Source organism: Echeneis naucrates, chromosome 13 (genome assembly GCF_900963305.1).
Source record: "Echeneis naucrates chromosome 13, fEcheNa1.1, whole genome shotgun sequence".
Classification (NCBI taxonomy): Eukaryota; Metazoa; Chordata; class Actinopteri; order Carangiformes; family Echeneidae; genus Echeneis; species Echeneis naucrates.
Window position 1 is genome coordinate 6,298,928 of NC_042523.1, and position 14,008 is coordinate 6,312,935.

Here is a 14,008-nt window from a genome sequence, read left to right on the forward strand (position 1 = left end):
TTTAGGGGTCTTTTTTTTTTTTTTTTTTTGTACAGGTCAGTGTCAGGACTTGACCCCTTTGGCAGATTCAGTAGACTGCCGCACGTCTGTCCACTCCTGCATGGTGCTCTGCAGTGCTTGGGTCTTCTCCTTGTCGACTTGCACATAGTCCACCTTCTCATCGGAGGTGACAGAGGATGTCGAGGGCTGTGGAACGATAAATAAGGCAGGGGTGAGACTCTGGCCTGAGGGTGGACTGAAATGTTGCAGAAATAAGAAGAATTTTATGAGGCTATTTGTAAGTTTGCTCTGCTGCTGAATGTGGGTTTTTTTTTATTTATTTATTTATTTATTTTTTTGCTGTTGTTGTTGTTTGCCGGGAGCAGGTGGTGGCGATTGTTACTTGACAAGAGCTGTAGCAATCATTGTCTTCATAAAACAAGAGGATGTAATACACCCTCTGAGCAGTACTACGTCTCCGGGGCAGATGTTAGGCTACAGTGAGTCAATATCAGAAAATGACTCGATGTGCTAGACAGCTTCATTGGAGGAAAATGTGATATACAATAGTTAAATTTGGTGTTGCTTGCCGCTTGAGACAGTTCTCTGTAAGCAAAAGAACAATGTTGTACTCACAATGGCTCTTCTATACTGGGAAGTAAACAGCTGTTAATGCTAAATTCATAATTAGCTCATTTAAGTCTACACAATCATTTCTTTACTTTTCTGTGCGGGCTGGGTGACCCAGGCTGGAAATCCAGTGCTAGGTAGTCCACATTGCCGCACTTCCTGGGGGCCGGGCTGCTGGTGCCACTCACGGCTGGAGAGGTAGAAGCTGGGTTCTGCTAATGGGGGAGAGGAGGGAGGTTTTACTCACACAGGGTGCAGTGAGTTTAGTGTAACGTGCAAACAAGTGGATCATTAAAACAAAGAACACAATGCGCTCTCCTGATCTCCCCTCCAGCTACTGGGACTCACCATAGCCACATAATTCTCCTCACTGTCTGCGGAGTCTGTGCTGGTGATGCTTTGTGTGGAGATGGGTCGACAGTGCTGGGAGGACATGGAGTTCATCGCAGGCCTGAAGCAAAGCAGACAGGACTGAGTGTTTCTACCTTCTGACCCCAGGCAGAAACAAAACACAGCAGAAGCCTGTACCGTCATAATTTGTGTGTGTGTGTGTGTGCGCGCGCGAGCTTCAGTGACCTTCAGTAATCAAGCCTGAATGACTGATATGAAACTCACATGGGCCGTATCCAGGACATGGTGACTGGGCTCTTAAATGGCAGCTCATCAATGATCCCATTGTTCTTCAAATCAAGAGGTGTTGGCTTCGCTGTGGGAAACAAGAGCACACACTGTCAACAAAAATCGTTGTCTTTACAACACAATTAACAATGAAGGCTTCAGAGCAGATTTGAAGCCAAAAAGTGGTGATTAAGACAACGAGAATGCACACTGTTCTCTTCAGCGAGAGCCAAATACTCACATTTTCTATTAGGTTTGAGGTTGCGGTTGATGGGGGGTGGTGTAACATCACTAAGACGGCCGGGCCTGTGGCAAAGAGAAGCGCTGCTCCCCTTACGGGCAGGTAACGTTGCGGAGAATCCTGGGAAATCAAAGTGATGTGGCCCAGGGCTCATAGGAATGTAGATATTCTTAGGACTGTCAGCCTGGGCAGCACTGAGTGGGGAGGAGCCAGGATTCATGGGCACATAGTTGTCATCTGAGTTGCCGCTGTCTGAGCGAGTCAGGGGGGCTTTGGTTCTCTGGCGTTAAAAAACACAGATGTCACATGACTTTCTTACACTCTCTCAATATTACAGGGAAACTGCAGCACTCCACTCAAATAAGTATAGCAGAAACACATTTTCTTTTTAGGATTTTGCCAGGACAGCATCAGTCTGAGAGGAGAGCGCATTAAAAGGGAAACTCTGACTCACCAGGTAGGAGCTGAACCCATCATTGACAGACTCCACGGATTGGCCTGAGTTGTTGAAATGGATGGGACGGTGATGGTTGTTAGTTTCAAACGAGAAGCCTGCAGAGTGAGGTAAGGAGAAAACTCTATATTTACCATTTACCATTGCCATAAAGTCTAAAAGGGCCGAAAAAAAAAACCAAAAACAAAACTTCTCTTCAAGTGAAACAGCCCAATGACACGCCTGTATGAGTCAGATACTGTGCAATAATCAATGCAATACAGGCAAATTTAGCCAAAAATGTCTGACATTTCAAGGTGAAAACTTGTGTTTATAATGAAAGAAACAACCAGAGTGACATTTAATTAAATGCTTCACTAGGTTATAATTGGTCTTCGCAGCACAGGTGTCTGAACAGCCTGTAGCCTCACTAACAAGGGTCATAGGTCAATTTTTGCCTCTGGCTATATGAAGCCTGAGCATGGACTTTGCAAGCAGAGAACATAGCACACTAAGAGGCTATGCATTGTATTTGCAAGGGCTTTTTTTTTTTTATTGCTCATCAGCCTGGAACAAAACATTCTGGAGTAGGCTGTATGGCTTGAATTTCATTAGCGTCTCAACAGAACAGTGTCTGCTAGACTGGCTGCTTTGTCTCTGCTCTGCTGCAAGACTTAAAACCTGTAAAATGAGAGATAGAGGAAGAGGGAAAGAGCGAGAGAAAGTTGGGGAGGAAAAAGGAAGCTGAAGGTCACAGCAGCACCACAAGAGGGTGGACCGATCGAGTCAGACTTGCATTTGAAAACAGGAAACAGGTGAAATGGGTGAGTTTCAAAAGATCCACGCGAGACGACTGAGGTTATGTTTGAAGAAGAAAGCGGCATTCAGAGGAAGCTCGTTGGGAAAGAAGTAAAAAGCACAAACTGTGTAGAGTGTACCTCTGTGCAGCCTGATGTTCTCCACAGCCGGGAGAGTGTTCCTGCGTGGGATAACTGACACCACAGATGTCAACTCTCCGTTCTGGCTTCCCACTGATTGAGGACTCCCCCACTGTCCCTCTGACCCCTGGCTAGGTTTAGGGGGCCTGGGCGGCGGAGCACAGGAGGACTCAGAGCTGGAGGGAGTCAAGGCATTATGATTCTTATCAAATGTCCGGGGGATCTGGTAGAAGGAGCCAGGAGGCGTGGGAAGATCATAATTGTCAGTTGAACGCTCGTTGCTGTGCATGGTGGCGAGGGCATTGCAGGGTGTTTTGAAGGTGTAAACCTCCTCATTCTCCAGCTCGGGCTCATCTAAGCCACTGTGAGCCGGTGCCTCGGAGCTGTAGCCGCGTGGAAGCACATAACAGGCCTCCTTGGACGAGTCATCATTCACCGATAACTGCTGTTTTCCAGGCTTGGGGAGGCTGTAAAAGCCATGCAACTGAGCACCCATGCCATTTAGACAGTGGGAGAAGCCATGGGACAGCTTCTGCACCGCAGAGTCACTCCCCATAAACAGATTGCTTCGCGTTGCCTGGGAGAAACTGGCACTCCTGCAGCATGGACACAAAGAGAAGCATACGTACACATTAAATCCATACTGGGCCCACTTTCCAAAATGCCTAATGCCCTCTTACACACAGATGTTTGTCTCACACTGCATCTTAAGCAGTGGGAAGAAATTCCTCCTCCCTTTTTAACCGTTGTGTTTGTAACTACTGGCGTGGCCGCTAGGGGGCACTGTAGCACTTCAGAGGAAAAGTACCTCTGTCGGTCTCAGGATACATTTAAAAACAACACACCTCTGCATCCTTGCTCAAGCACCTCTGCATAGCTATAGCACAAAGATTTTGTTCCTGTGTTTCCATCATTTCCTTGAAAAACTGAATTGTTTACATGCGCTCAGCATGAAGGCAGGGAGAGGGTGTGTGTGCTAGGAGGGAGAATGCTACGACTTTCCCACAGTTAGTCGGCCTCGGTTAGACGCCCTAGGGACAAGCCTCATTTATTCTGGCTCTTTTGTAGGGCTTGACCTTGAGGGCCCACTACAGCAACCATAGAGCTTAGACATTTCTAGCCAGTTAGTTGAGCAATGGCCCATCTTAGTTGGCCAATGCAGACATAAAATATCCTCAGTGACTCACTTCTTTATGTCTGTGCTAATCTCCCTTGAAATTTCATGCACGTGCTCGCTACACTTGGAGGCTTAGGTTGGCTGTGCTCAATCATGATGTTAAATGTAACAATTTTGAATGAATAATGCATTGGAGTAATACAATTAATGTCGATGCAACATTGTGCTCCGACTCCCGTCAGATGGCATGCTGTTACATAGATTGGTCTTTCCAATCATCAGCCAATAATTTTGTTCATCATTCTACCACCCATCGGCTTCTTACAAAGATTAACGCATGCCATCGGTCATAAGAACAATTTTATTCTGACGCGAATCATTCCCCATCACCAGATGCCGGCCTCAGTTAGACGGACCACACAGAGCAGAAGCTAGTGAGGCAGTGACCAAAATATCTGCATAAAGCTGATGAGATGGACTGTGAGGTTTGGTTCCCGGGGTTTCAAACAGGCCCAACACAGCAGAGTTATGTGCAAATCGTGTGGCCAAGAGGGCAATTCTATCCCGGGTGAGTCTAAATCCATAGGAATGATGAATTACACCCCCAGCCTCATTGATCATCTACTGTGCTGGCTATCTGCTGAAAGGCATCATTATTAAAGCAGCCTTTTGATTCTTGGGAGTCGGCATTATGGCATCAAGAGGTGAGGTGAGCTTTCAGCCTCTTTGTTCCCTGGCTCGACATATAGCTGAGATGGGTGCTCATATCATATCTATGTACATACACTTACTCAACATGAATCCACGAATTTTGACTAGTTCATATTTTGCTGACTGATTGACTGACCATCTAAGCGCCAGTCTGCTTTATAGAGGTTTCATTTGGATTTTGGCATTGGAAGTGATGAAATATCTTTTTGTCGCTTAACTAAGCAAAAGATTTTAGTAAGGACACAAATCTTGCTTATACATTTTATCAGGACTCTGCCCTGATAAGGGAAATTCACCCACATATGCACACACACACAGACACGCAGTCACACAGACTACACAGCAGTTAGATCATTTTCCCCCTCTAACAGTAGTTTTAGCCCTGAGGGGCTTCTAAGCTGAGGAAGCACCATAAACCTGTATGTTGACCTGCATTAACGGATAACAGGAAACTGACACAGGACGCCTGAGGGTCTTGACCTTTACCGTGCACTCTCTGTCTTCCTGCTCATGCACTGGTGGAGGAGGAGGTAGTCCTGGGGTGCACTGTTGGACAAGGAGCTGTGGTGAGAATGGCGCACAGGCACATCAAAAGTGAAGAGCACTGGTTGGCTGGAGTGGATGGGGGCAGAGGACTTGCGCTCTCCAGTCAGAGGGGTCATGGAGCCGGTGACATCTGCACCAACGGAACGGGGCATATGGTGTAACCTGCCATCTGCAGACAGGAGAAATTGGGAGTTATTGATTGTGTTAACTTGTAAAAGGTTTTGTTTGTTTATTTTTTTCCCCAAAACCAAACTTGTCTTGTGTTGAGAATTTAAAGCGCTCTGCAGACGAGGACACAACGTACATTCTTATGAAGCAGAAAGTACCAATGAGTCAATGAATCATCCATAAATATTTTCCTTTTGTTGTCACAATCCTTGGAGTCAAAGGGCAGTGTGTAGTTCGTTTGAAGCTTTTAAGCCTTTGCATGACCTTGTCTTGCATGATGCTTAGTATTCAGTAGCTTTCAGTCGGGTCTCTAATCAATAGAAAAGAGGGATCTGTCTCGAGGGAGGAGAGAAAACATTATCCCTCTGCTTTTTTTGGGCTGCAGGGAGTGCCCGGTTCGAAAGCACATGATCCAACCTATCCTTTTTGACCAGGGTCAATGTGCTTTGTTTGATTTTATTGAGCTGACCAGTGTTTTGCACAGCGGGACTGTGAGAACAATGTGGTCTTGCAGTCTTATTGTTTCAGTATGACATCCCGAATATCTGCATAGAGAGGCTACAAAGAAGAAGCAAATCTAAGATGGGGATACTACAAATAGTCTGGGCATGAGGCCAAAATGAGGAGGCGCATACTGAGCTGTAGGAGTAGAGAGTGGGCAGCCACTGATCCATCGACCCATGGTGCTGTGTGCAACACTAGGAGAGAGGGAAAAAAAAAAAAAAAACTCTTCTGACAAATCTAATCTCTCTCTTCCACTGTACAGTAAATACCCGGGCTTTTCATGTGAATTTGTATATAATGAGAGTCACTGCAGCACCAAATGATTATGTTCATTACCAGTTCATCTATGATTCATTTGATTTTCTAATCTACATTATATGAAATTATTTGAAAAATAATCATGATTAGAACGCTAAGAATTATATGAAGAATATATGCAGGCACATCCAAAAGGCAAAAGATGGCAAGAAGCATGTCTGTGTAACAGACCAAACGGACTTAAAACAGAGGAAAACTGCATAGCCCTTAACTCAGAAGCTGGTTCCAGTGTATGTTTGGTATTTCCGTTGGCCTAAATACTTAATTGATTATCAAAATTGGGAAATTTCTGCCACTCAACTAATTTAGTTCTAATTTAAATCATATCTGAAAAATAACATCACATTTTTCACTATACTAAGTGAGTTGAACATAAATTTCCCCTATCCCGCTTTCTCCGCCTACTCCCTTATCAGACATTTAAAAAGCTTGTTCTGGGTCAAACCGTCTTTTAAGAAGAGGACGGTCTTCTCTGAGTCATCATGTGAGCTGACCATACAGAGGGACTACAGCCACTGAGCAACACAGAAAGCACACAATAAAGTGGTGTCTGAACATTTGTGTATGCGTGTGAAGTGGATAGAGGGCAGAAATTGGAGGGGAGGGTGGGGGGGGGGGGTCATTCTGGAGCCCAGTTAGCTAAATAAGGTCACATCCATGCCTTGGGGAGAAAGACTTCTGCTGTGGGGTCTCCAGGCCAGCGGACTTCAGTGAGATGCCCAGGCCCAGAGTCACAAATGCAGGGACTCCCCCTCCATATCATGATCCTCAATTACAGCCTTGTTCTGAGTTAGCCCTCCCTTCACAGGCTGTTTAGGCATCATCTCCATTCTCCACAAAAAGCTTTGTAAAAAGCTTTCATCCTGTGTGGGGAGTACTACGCCCACTAACATGGGTAGATATATTGATTTGCTTTAGAAAGTCAGTTTCTCCGCCCTGCCGGAGTGCATGGAAAAACACAAGCAAGTCTGACGATATAAAAAATTATCCAAAAGAATAATCTTGCTAATTTTCAAATAGCGAGCGTGTTTGAAAGATAATGGGGTTTTTTTTTTTCTCCTTCTGTGTGCCTTAAATAATGTTTGATTAAATGCCACATATAACCTGTCAGAATCAGAACGAGATGAAAGACGACGGGGTCTGGCTCGCTGATGGAACAGGCTACATGGCTCATCACTGACACTAATGGGTCTGATGATGTATGTTACCGCTGGGAAACAATTCCATCAAGTCAGTAGAACAACAACACAAAAATAGAGAAAAGAGCAGAAAATAAAAACACGGAAACTTTCCTGTAGGTGCTTTCAGTAATATTTCCTCTACTGGGTAATGTGGTGTGACACTCACTGTAAGATGGGAGAATGTTTTTTTCTTTTTCTTTTTTTAACTAAATTAAGATATAAGTGCAGCATCTCACAAAGAAAAGTAAGAAAACCGGGAACTACGAAATAAAGCCTAACTAGAGGTTTTTTCTTTTTGCTGAGAGTTTGATGTCATTACTAGCTCCAGCTTTCTGTACAACCAAGCTGAAACCTTTACATCAAACATAGCACTTAAAAGACACAAACAGTTCTTCCCACGACATTCCTCAGCTGCAAAAAACAAAACAAAACAAAACGTCAGCCTAGCAATGCATTAAAAGACCCTTTTGGTCAGTGACAGGCATATGTCTATTCTAGGTCAAAGAGCTCCTAAGTTCATAAGCAATCTTCCAATTATGCTCTATAATACATCACCTACTGTCTCATCTGCTCTGAGACCATAATCTAATAGAAACTGGCTGCTGGTCTCAGGGGGCCAAAATTAGAATCCTGCTGGTTTCACAAAGGACAAGAACATCTTTGTGAGGTTCTCATTTCCTCTCAGTCTGACCAGAATTAGATGAGGACGTATGATACGCCAATCTGAAATGAGACATAAGAATAGAAAATACCACTGACCCCTTGAATTGAACGGAAATTGACGGAAAAATTAAAAAAGGAGAAGCATTTTGATTTTCTCATTGAAGCAGTTGCACAATTTTTATCTGAACCGCAGCTATCCCTTGAGTATTCCATAAAAGATAACAATCTAAGAATTAACCTCATTTACATCAAGACTTTGCTGGGTGGCCTGTTGGCTGCAAAGGTCAGACATTAGTTCTGACCCTCTAAGAGGTCCCATGAATGTGCCCTTGAAAAGAACATCTACCTGCAACAAGGAAGGAGCGCCGGATAAAAGGATCCAAATCGTTTCTATTCTCATTTCAAGTATATGCATACATTATTTGTTTTCCTGCATGGATCTGATGGAGCCGTGGCTCTTTAAAGCAACACTGTGTCTCAGGAGGCCGCATAGTGGAGTCCATTTGCATGTGTGGTTAGAGGGGGTTGGGAGCTTTCAATATAATTGACATAACTGGATAAAAGAGATGCTAGCTGAGGCAGAGATGGGTTAGGTAGGAGAGCTGTTAGCCCTGAAAGAGCAAGGCGCTTCGCAGAGGGAGGGAAAATGGTATCCTCGCTCTCCTGGTTGGTCTGAAGTGAACAAAGTGACACGACTGTCTCATCAAACAACCCAGAAGAGTATCAGGCAAAGCAGACACACAGGAGCATTCCCTGATCACATTATTTTCCTGTGCCTGCTCACTCCGCTGCATCATGTGAGCACCACCCCTTGACCACATTGCGACATCAATTTGCCTCCTAACGCTGGACTGATCAATCACTTAAAAGCCTCAGGGCCAGTCAGGGCCATCAAATTACAGAGTTCGGCTAAATCCAAAGCAGCAGTTCATTTGCAACGCCCTGACCTCATTTCTGCAAGGTGTTTGGTGGATAAATACTGTAGCTGTGAAACAGTGGGGCGGACACGAGATGAAGATAAAATGAGACAATTTGTGGTGGAGGTTCAGTGTTAGTTTTCATTCTGTCATCGGAAAATATGCAAGGTTTACCTGGAAAGGGCTGTGAAGCTGCCTGCAGCCAAACAAGCACGAAAGAAAAGAATAATTTGCTCTGACAATGCAGTGCATTACAGAATGGGGAAAAAACTTGGACTGGAAACACAGAAGTCATGATGAATGGAAAAAGTGATAGTTGTGTACACTCTTAACTACCATATACAGTATAGCAAAACAGTCAGGATGCTCCACACAATAAACCTATGGGCATTTCTTAAGGGTGAATCTGACTCTTTGACTCTGGGCTGTGTCTGTTCCTGTGATTCCATTTATGTGCGCCCTGGTCACCATTAATACTGTGATCAGACCCAGGTTATCATTTTGAGAAGAAGAAGAAGACTAAGAAGGGTAAAAAAAAAACAAAAAAACAAAAAAAACAACAACTTCCGTTGTCATATAAGTTTCTACAAATTTTCGGATAAATCAAAAGCTGAAAACAAACTGCAGAAAGATGGAAACCCAGGTCGGTGATTACCGATTAGAGTAGTGAGTAAAAGCCTTCCAGCACTAAAGGTAATTTTCCAGAATACCTTATCAGCTCTTTCAAGGACTGGACTGCACTGGAGAAATGTAGCAATGCTGCAGATCTATAAAAAGCTGTTTATGTAAAATTCTTTGCATCTTCACAGCATGCATGCATTATCGGTGTGCTCCTGTATAAACACGGCAGCTATGCAATTACACTACATCGGTGCTACCAGCCTACCAAATACAGTGTGAAAGAAAGATGGAGGCCCAGTGGTATGATAGAAAGTACACTATATTTCTATATTTAGACCAAATTGCTGATTCCAAAAATGAAGACAGGAATAAACATCTACTGAACGGTATATAAACATTTGGCTAGAAGAGAAGTCCCATTCCAAAATAGCTATTTGCAGTTTCCATATAACTGCAGGTTGGATGATTGTCTTAATCTAAAGTGATAGGTTTTTCCACAAGCCACTACTAAAAAATAAAGAGTCTCACCTGGGCAGGTAGGGGAGATCAGATACTGTTGGATGAAGAGAAAACGTCTTTAAAAACAATGATGTCTGTATGAGGAGATATGGACTGAGACTTTTGCTCATAACAGCATGGAACTCTAAGGAAAATACAGCTTGAGTTAATTTTAACAGTGAGACCTAGTTTTGTTTTTACTTTGTTGTATATCGTGAAATTCTTCTCTTGTCAAGGAGGGTTTGGTTGTTGCCAATTCCAGTCACTTTTTAACTGAAATTTCAGGGGACGCGGCAATTGTTAAAAGGGAAAACAAACACTGACCTCAGTCCTCCTACCCTTAACCTGGGTTTCTCTTTCAATCATTGTTGGTCGTCTAGACTGACACTGAGTGCTAATCTCCCCCTTTCTTTTGTATGAGAGAACACAAGCAAATGGGGACCAAAACTCTGTTTTGGAAACTCGCCACTCCAGCTAGATAGTGAGGTCATGACCATTATGAAGTTTTGGTACTTTCTAAGCCTTCTAAGCCATGGTGATCTCTGTAGCTGCAGTCAACAAGTCATCAATCTGTCTTCACAACTGCATTTAATGTGAACCCCATGTGAGAGATTTTCTTTGAATAAATGTAATCTCTTTTCAATGCGCATGTGAGAAAAAAAAAAAAGAAAACTATGGACGCTGCTGCAGGGAATGCTGACTTAGCATGCCGTAGTTATCCTTCTTTCCACTCCTCTCCATCTCAATCATCAATCACTTGAACTATAAGACTTTTTCTTTTTTCCCCAAGGGACATCCAGGGAAAAAGACAAAACGAAGACGTAAGGGAAACAAAACAGAGTGGAAGCTGTCGAGCAAAAGATGGAACAAAAAGGCACAAAAGACTGCTGACAAGTAAAAACCTCATCCCTTCGTGGAGATTATACTCGTCGCTGAGTTCAAACAGCCGGGAGAGAGCAGAACAAAGCCCACGATTGACGAGATGATGTTCCATTCATTAGATTGTGCTCGGGGGTGGGTCTCCCTGGGTGCAGACACACGCCACACACCCAGCCATCAGTATCTCATAACGACAGCACTATCACCCACTAGCCGATTACAAGAGCTAGAAAAACATATAACCAAGTGTGTACATGTGTAAGGTAATGGGAGGTGCTACTGCTCTTGAAACGTCTCACTTCTTGGTTGACGGCCCTTCCTCCTAAATAAAGTGAGTGACAAACACAGCTGCACTCACATGTAATCTGCTCAGTTGGGGAGCTGAAGTGACTTTTTTTTTCTTTTTCACAAAACCAAGTGCATCGCTAAACCTGAATATGATTCACCCTTCTGCAGCTTCTCGAGCATCTCCATTCTGTTGGTTTCCATTCATTTTTCAAGATGGAAATCGCAGCCATCTCCTTTGATGATTTTGATGATGGGTGTGCGCGGTGCATTCTCCAGTCTCTGGTTTCCAGCAATCCTTCAGATGCTGCCAGTGGTATAATGGGATGCACAGCAGTGGCAGCAACAGCAAACCATCCTCAGACGGCTCTGTGGCAGCAGAAACCTGACCTCCCTGTGCCATGGAGCCTCATTATTTCAACAAAAATCAATGCAGACAAAGGGCACTTTGGGAGAGGAAGAGGCAGACACGAATGCACGGACTGAGAAAGAAGACAAAGAAAAGGGCTTGTATTTGGATTTATGTTATAAATATATTTATTTATATGTATGTATATGTTAAACACATATCATCCAAAATCATCCCACCGTTTGTCTGTAATGCCTTCAATTCTATAAAGGGAATTGTATAAAATCTTTTTTAGTGTCCAAAGTAGAATTTCAAAGTAGCAGTGTAGGGCCTGGACTGAAGAAAAACACCAAAAACATCAACAGAAATTATCACATAAATCTAGGCAGTGGTTGGAAAAAAAAAAATGTGCGTGAGAGGGCAAAAGTGTGTGAGAAAGCGAGACTAATTGAAACATAGTAAAAGATGGAATGAGAAAGAAAAGACAGAGCTGCTTTCAAGGGTTGTGTAACACTGAACTGTCATGTGCTGCCCTTGGCTAACTTTTCTTACAGCTCCCAGAGGCGGCTCACTACTCGCAGAGGGGGCCAACTCTGCCGAATATAACTAAAGGTAACTTCAGATCAAGAAGACGAATAGCCAACGTTGCCAAATATCTCCTTTGAGTCCTCACTATGAGTAACACAAACACTTCAGCACTCCTTAAGTAGTATTGTGTAGCCAAGCCTTGTTAATCACGTTCAAATAAATAAATAAATAAATTGTAGGCCTCCCAGTTCCACTGCAGCTAAAACCGGTGTGGCTTTGTGGACAGTGGCCTATGTAACCTTATAGATACAGATATTATTATTCGAATTGAATTAAATGTTTAAAAATCTCAGCCAACCTTTTTGTCTGGCTGAAATAAGCCATCACACGCAGTCTCAATAGCTGAGATTTCCGCATTAATGCACCTTGTTATTGACAGGTGGTGTCTGCCAGTCCGACTGGGTACGAACAGGCTTCAAATGTGCTCACAATTTCCACATGGCAAGTCTGTGTTGTCGAAAATGGAATTTGTTGCCATGCGATTGCAGTAACCAGGAAGCTTTCTTTGTTTTTCTCAAAAATGAACACTGCTTTGATAAATTCCTTTAGGATAACACACTCACAAATAGTGCAGAAGTAGTCAGTTACTTCATCATTTTAATATTCAGTCCAAAACAACCTGAATTCTTTGCTATTAATACTGATATGTTTCTGCCGGTACACAATTACTGTAGTGTTTATTGTGCACATATTACAGCTAATCCTAGTAGTCCAAATTGGGCCTAAATAAAGGTTATCATATGTGGTAGAGATTATAAAAACCCTTTGAACTGTATGAATAAGATTCATATTTTTTTTTGTAAAGTAAAAAAAAAACAAAACACTTTTTCATTATTGTAAAACAGCTACTTTCAAATAAGCAGTCTGGGTAGCTGGTGTTAAAGTAGCTCTTAAAACTAAAGCTCCACACTAAGGCTGCTGCTGATGAAAATCGGAGGAGGAGGTTGAGTATTTATTTCTAGCGGCACACTGACAACAACTTGATACTACACAAGGGAGCAGGCAGGAGATGATAAGAAGTGTGCCTAAGTCAACAGCTTATTCCTTGGAAAGCCTGCCATGCAGTTGGTGTTTTTTTTTTTATTTTTTTATTTTATTAGCAGCGTACGTGTTGTGTGCACTGATCGCAAGATGAGTGTTTGCGCGTCTGTGTAAATTAAAGACAGAAGGACAGAGTGTACATAATGAAAAATGACACCAAGAGGAAGAAGCACCTTTTTTTTTTGCAGCTCTTAAGTCCACATGAGTGAACAAACACACTCGGCCGGTGGGTCTATCATTTCAGAGCGGTCCTATTAACCACCTCCAGATCTACGGCTCCCTTTCGCTATAAATTTCCCTGCTTTTCCACTGAAGACAGTGATAATGAAGTAATAGGGAACCAGTGGCAAACCGAGCAGCTATGTCCTTGGGGAAAGGATATAAGAAAGAATAACATCTACAATTCCATGTCCTGAATGTTTACTTCATTGTTTAAACATGCACAAATGGAAAATTTAGCGCTACTACTACCAGTCCTTAACGTCACAAGAGTAAGGTCAGATGAGCGTTGTATCCTCTGTTTTTTAAGAACTAAGAGGTCAATGAAAAATCTTCCACAAACATTTTCACGCCTGTTGAAACACTTGACGGAGGTGTGAGTTTCATCTTACAATGATCATCACAACGAGCTGGCACCTCTCTGAAAACTATTGCCCTCCGGCTCCAACAATGATTTAGCCCACTGAGGGAAGCAAGTGGTTTTTCATGGAATATGCCAGCTAAGAGAGGGATACAAAAAACTTGTGACCTTTACGTATTATTTGCCTGTAAAACAGAATGTGA

General features: G+C 43.1%; 1 protein-coding gene across 1 annotated transcript in view; it reads right to left on the reverse strand.

The window, feature by feature from the left end:
* Positions 1-14,008, reverse strand: part of LOC115052653 (probable asparagine--tRNA ligase, mitochondrial) — a 37,881-nt gene continuing 23,873 nt past the window's right edge. The window contains exons 9-16 of the mRNA XM_029516901.1: positions 5,154-5,382; positions 2,840-3,435; positions 1,923-2,020; positions 1,469-1,748; positions 1,225-1,315; positions 958-1,060; positions 702-824; positions 1-186 (exon numbers count right to left, since the gene is read on the reverse strand). Coding sequence (XP_029372761.1) covers positions 43-186; positions 702-824; positions 958-1,060; positions 1,225-1,315; positions 1,469-1,748; positions 1,923-2,020; positions 2,840-3,435; positions 5,154-5,382 — 1,664 coding nt within the window. The 3' untranslated portion in view covers positions 1-42. The remainder of the gene's footprint in view (positions 187-701; positions 825-957; positions 1,061-1,224; positions 1,316-1,468; positions 1,749-1,922; positions 2,021-2,839; positions 3,436-5,153; positions 5,383-14,008) is intronic.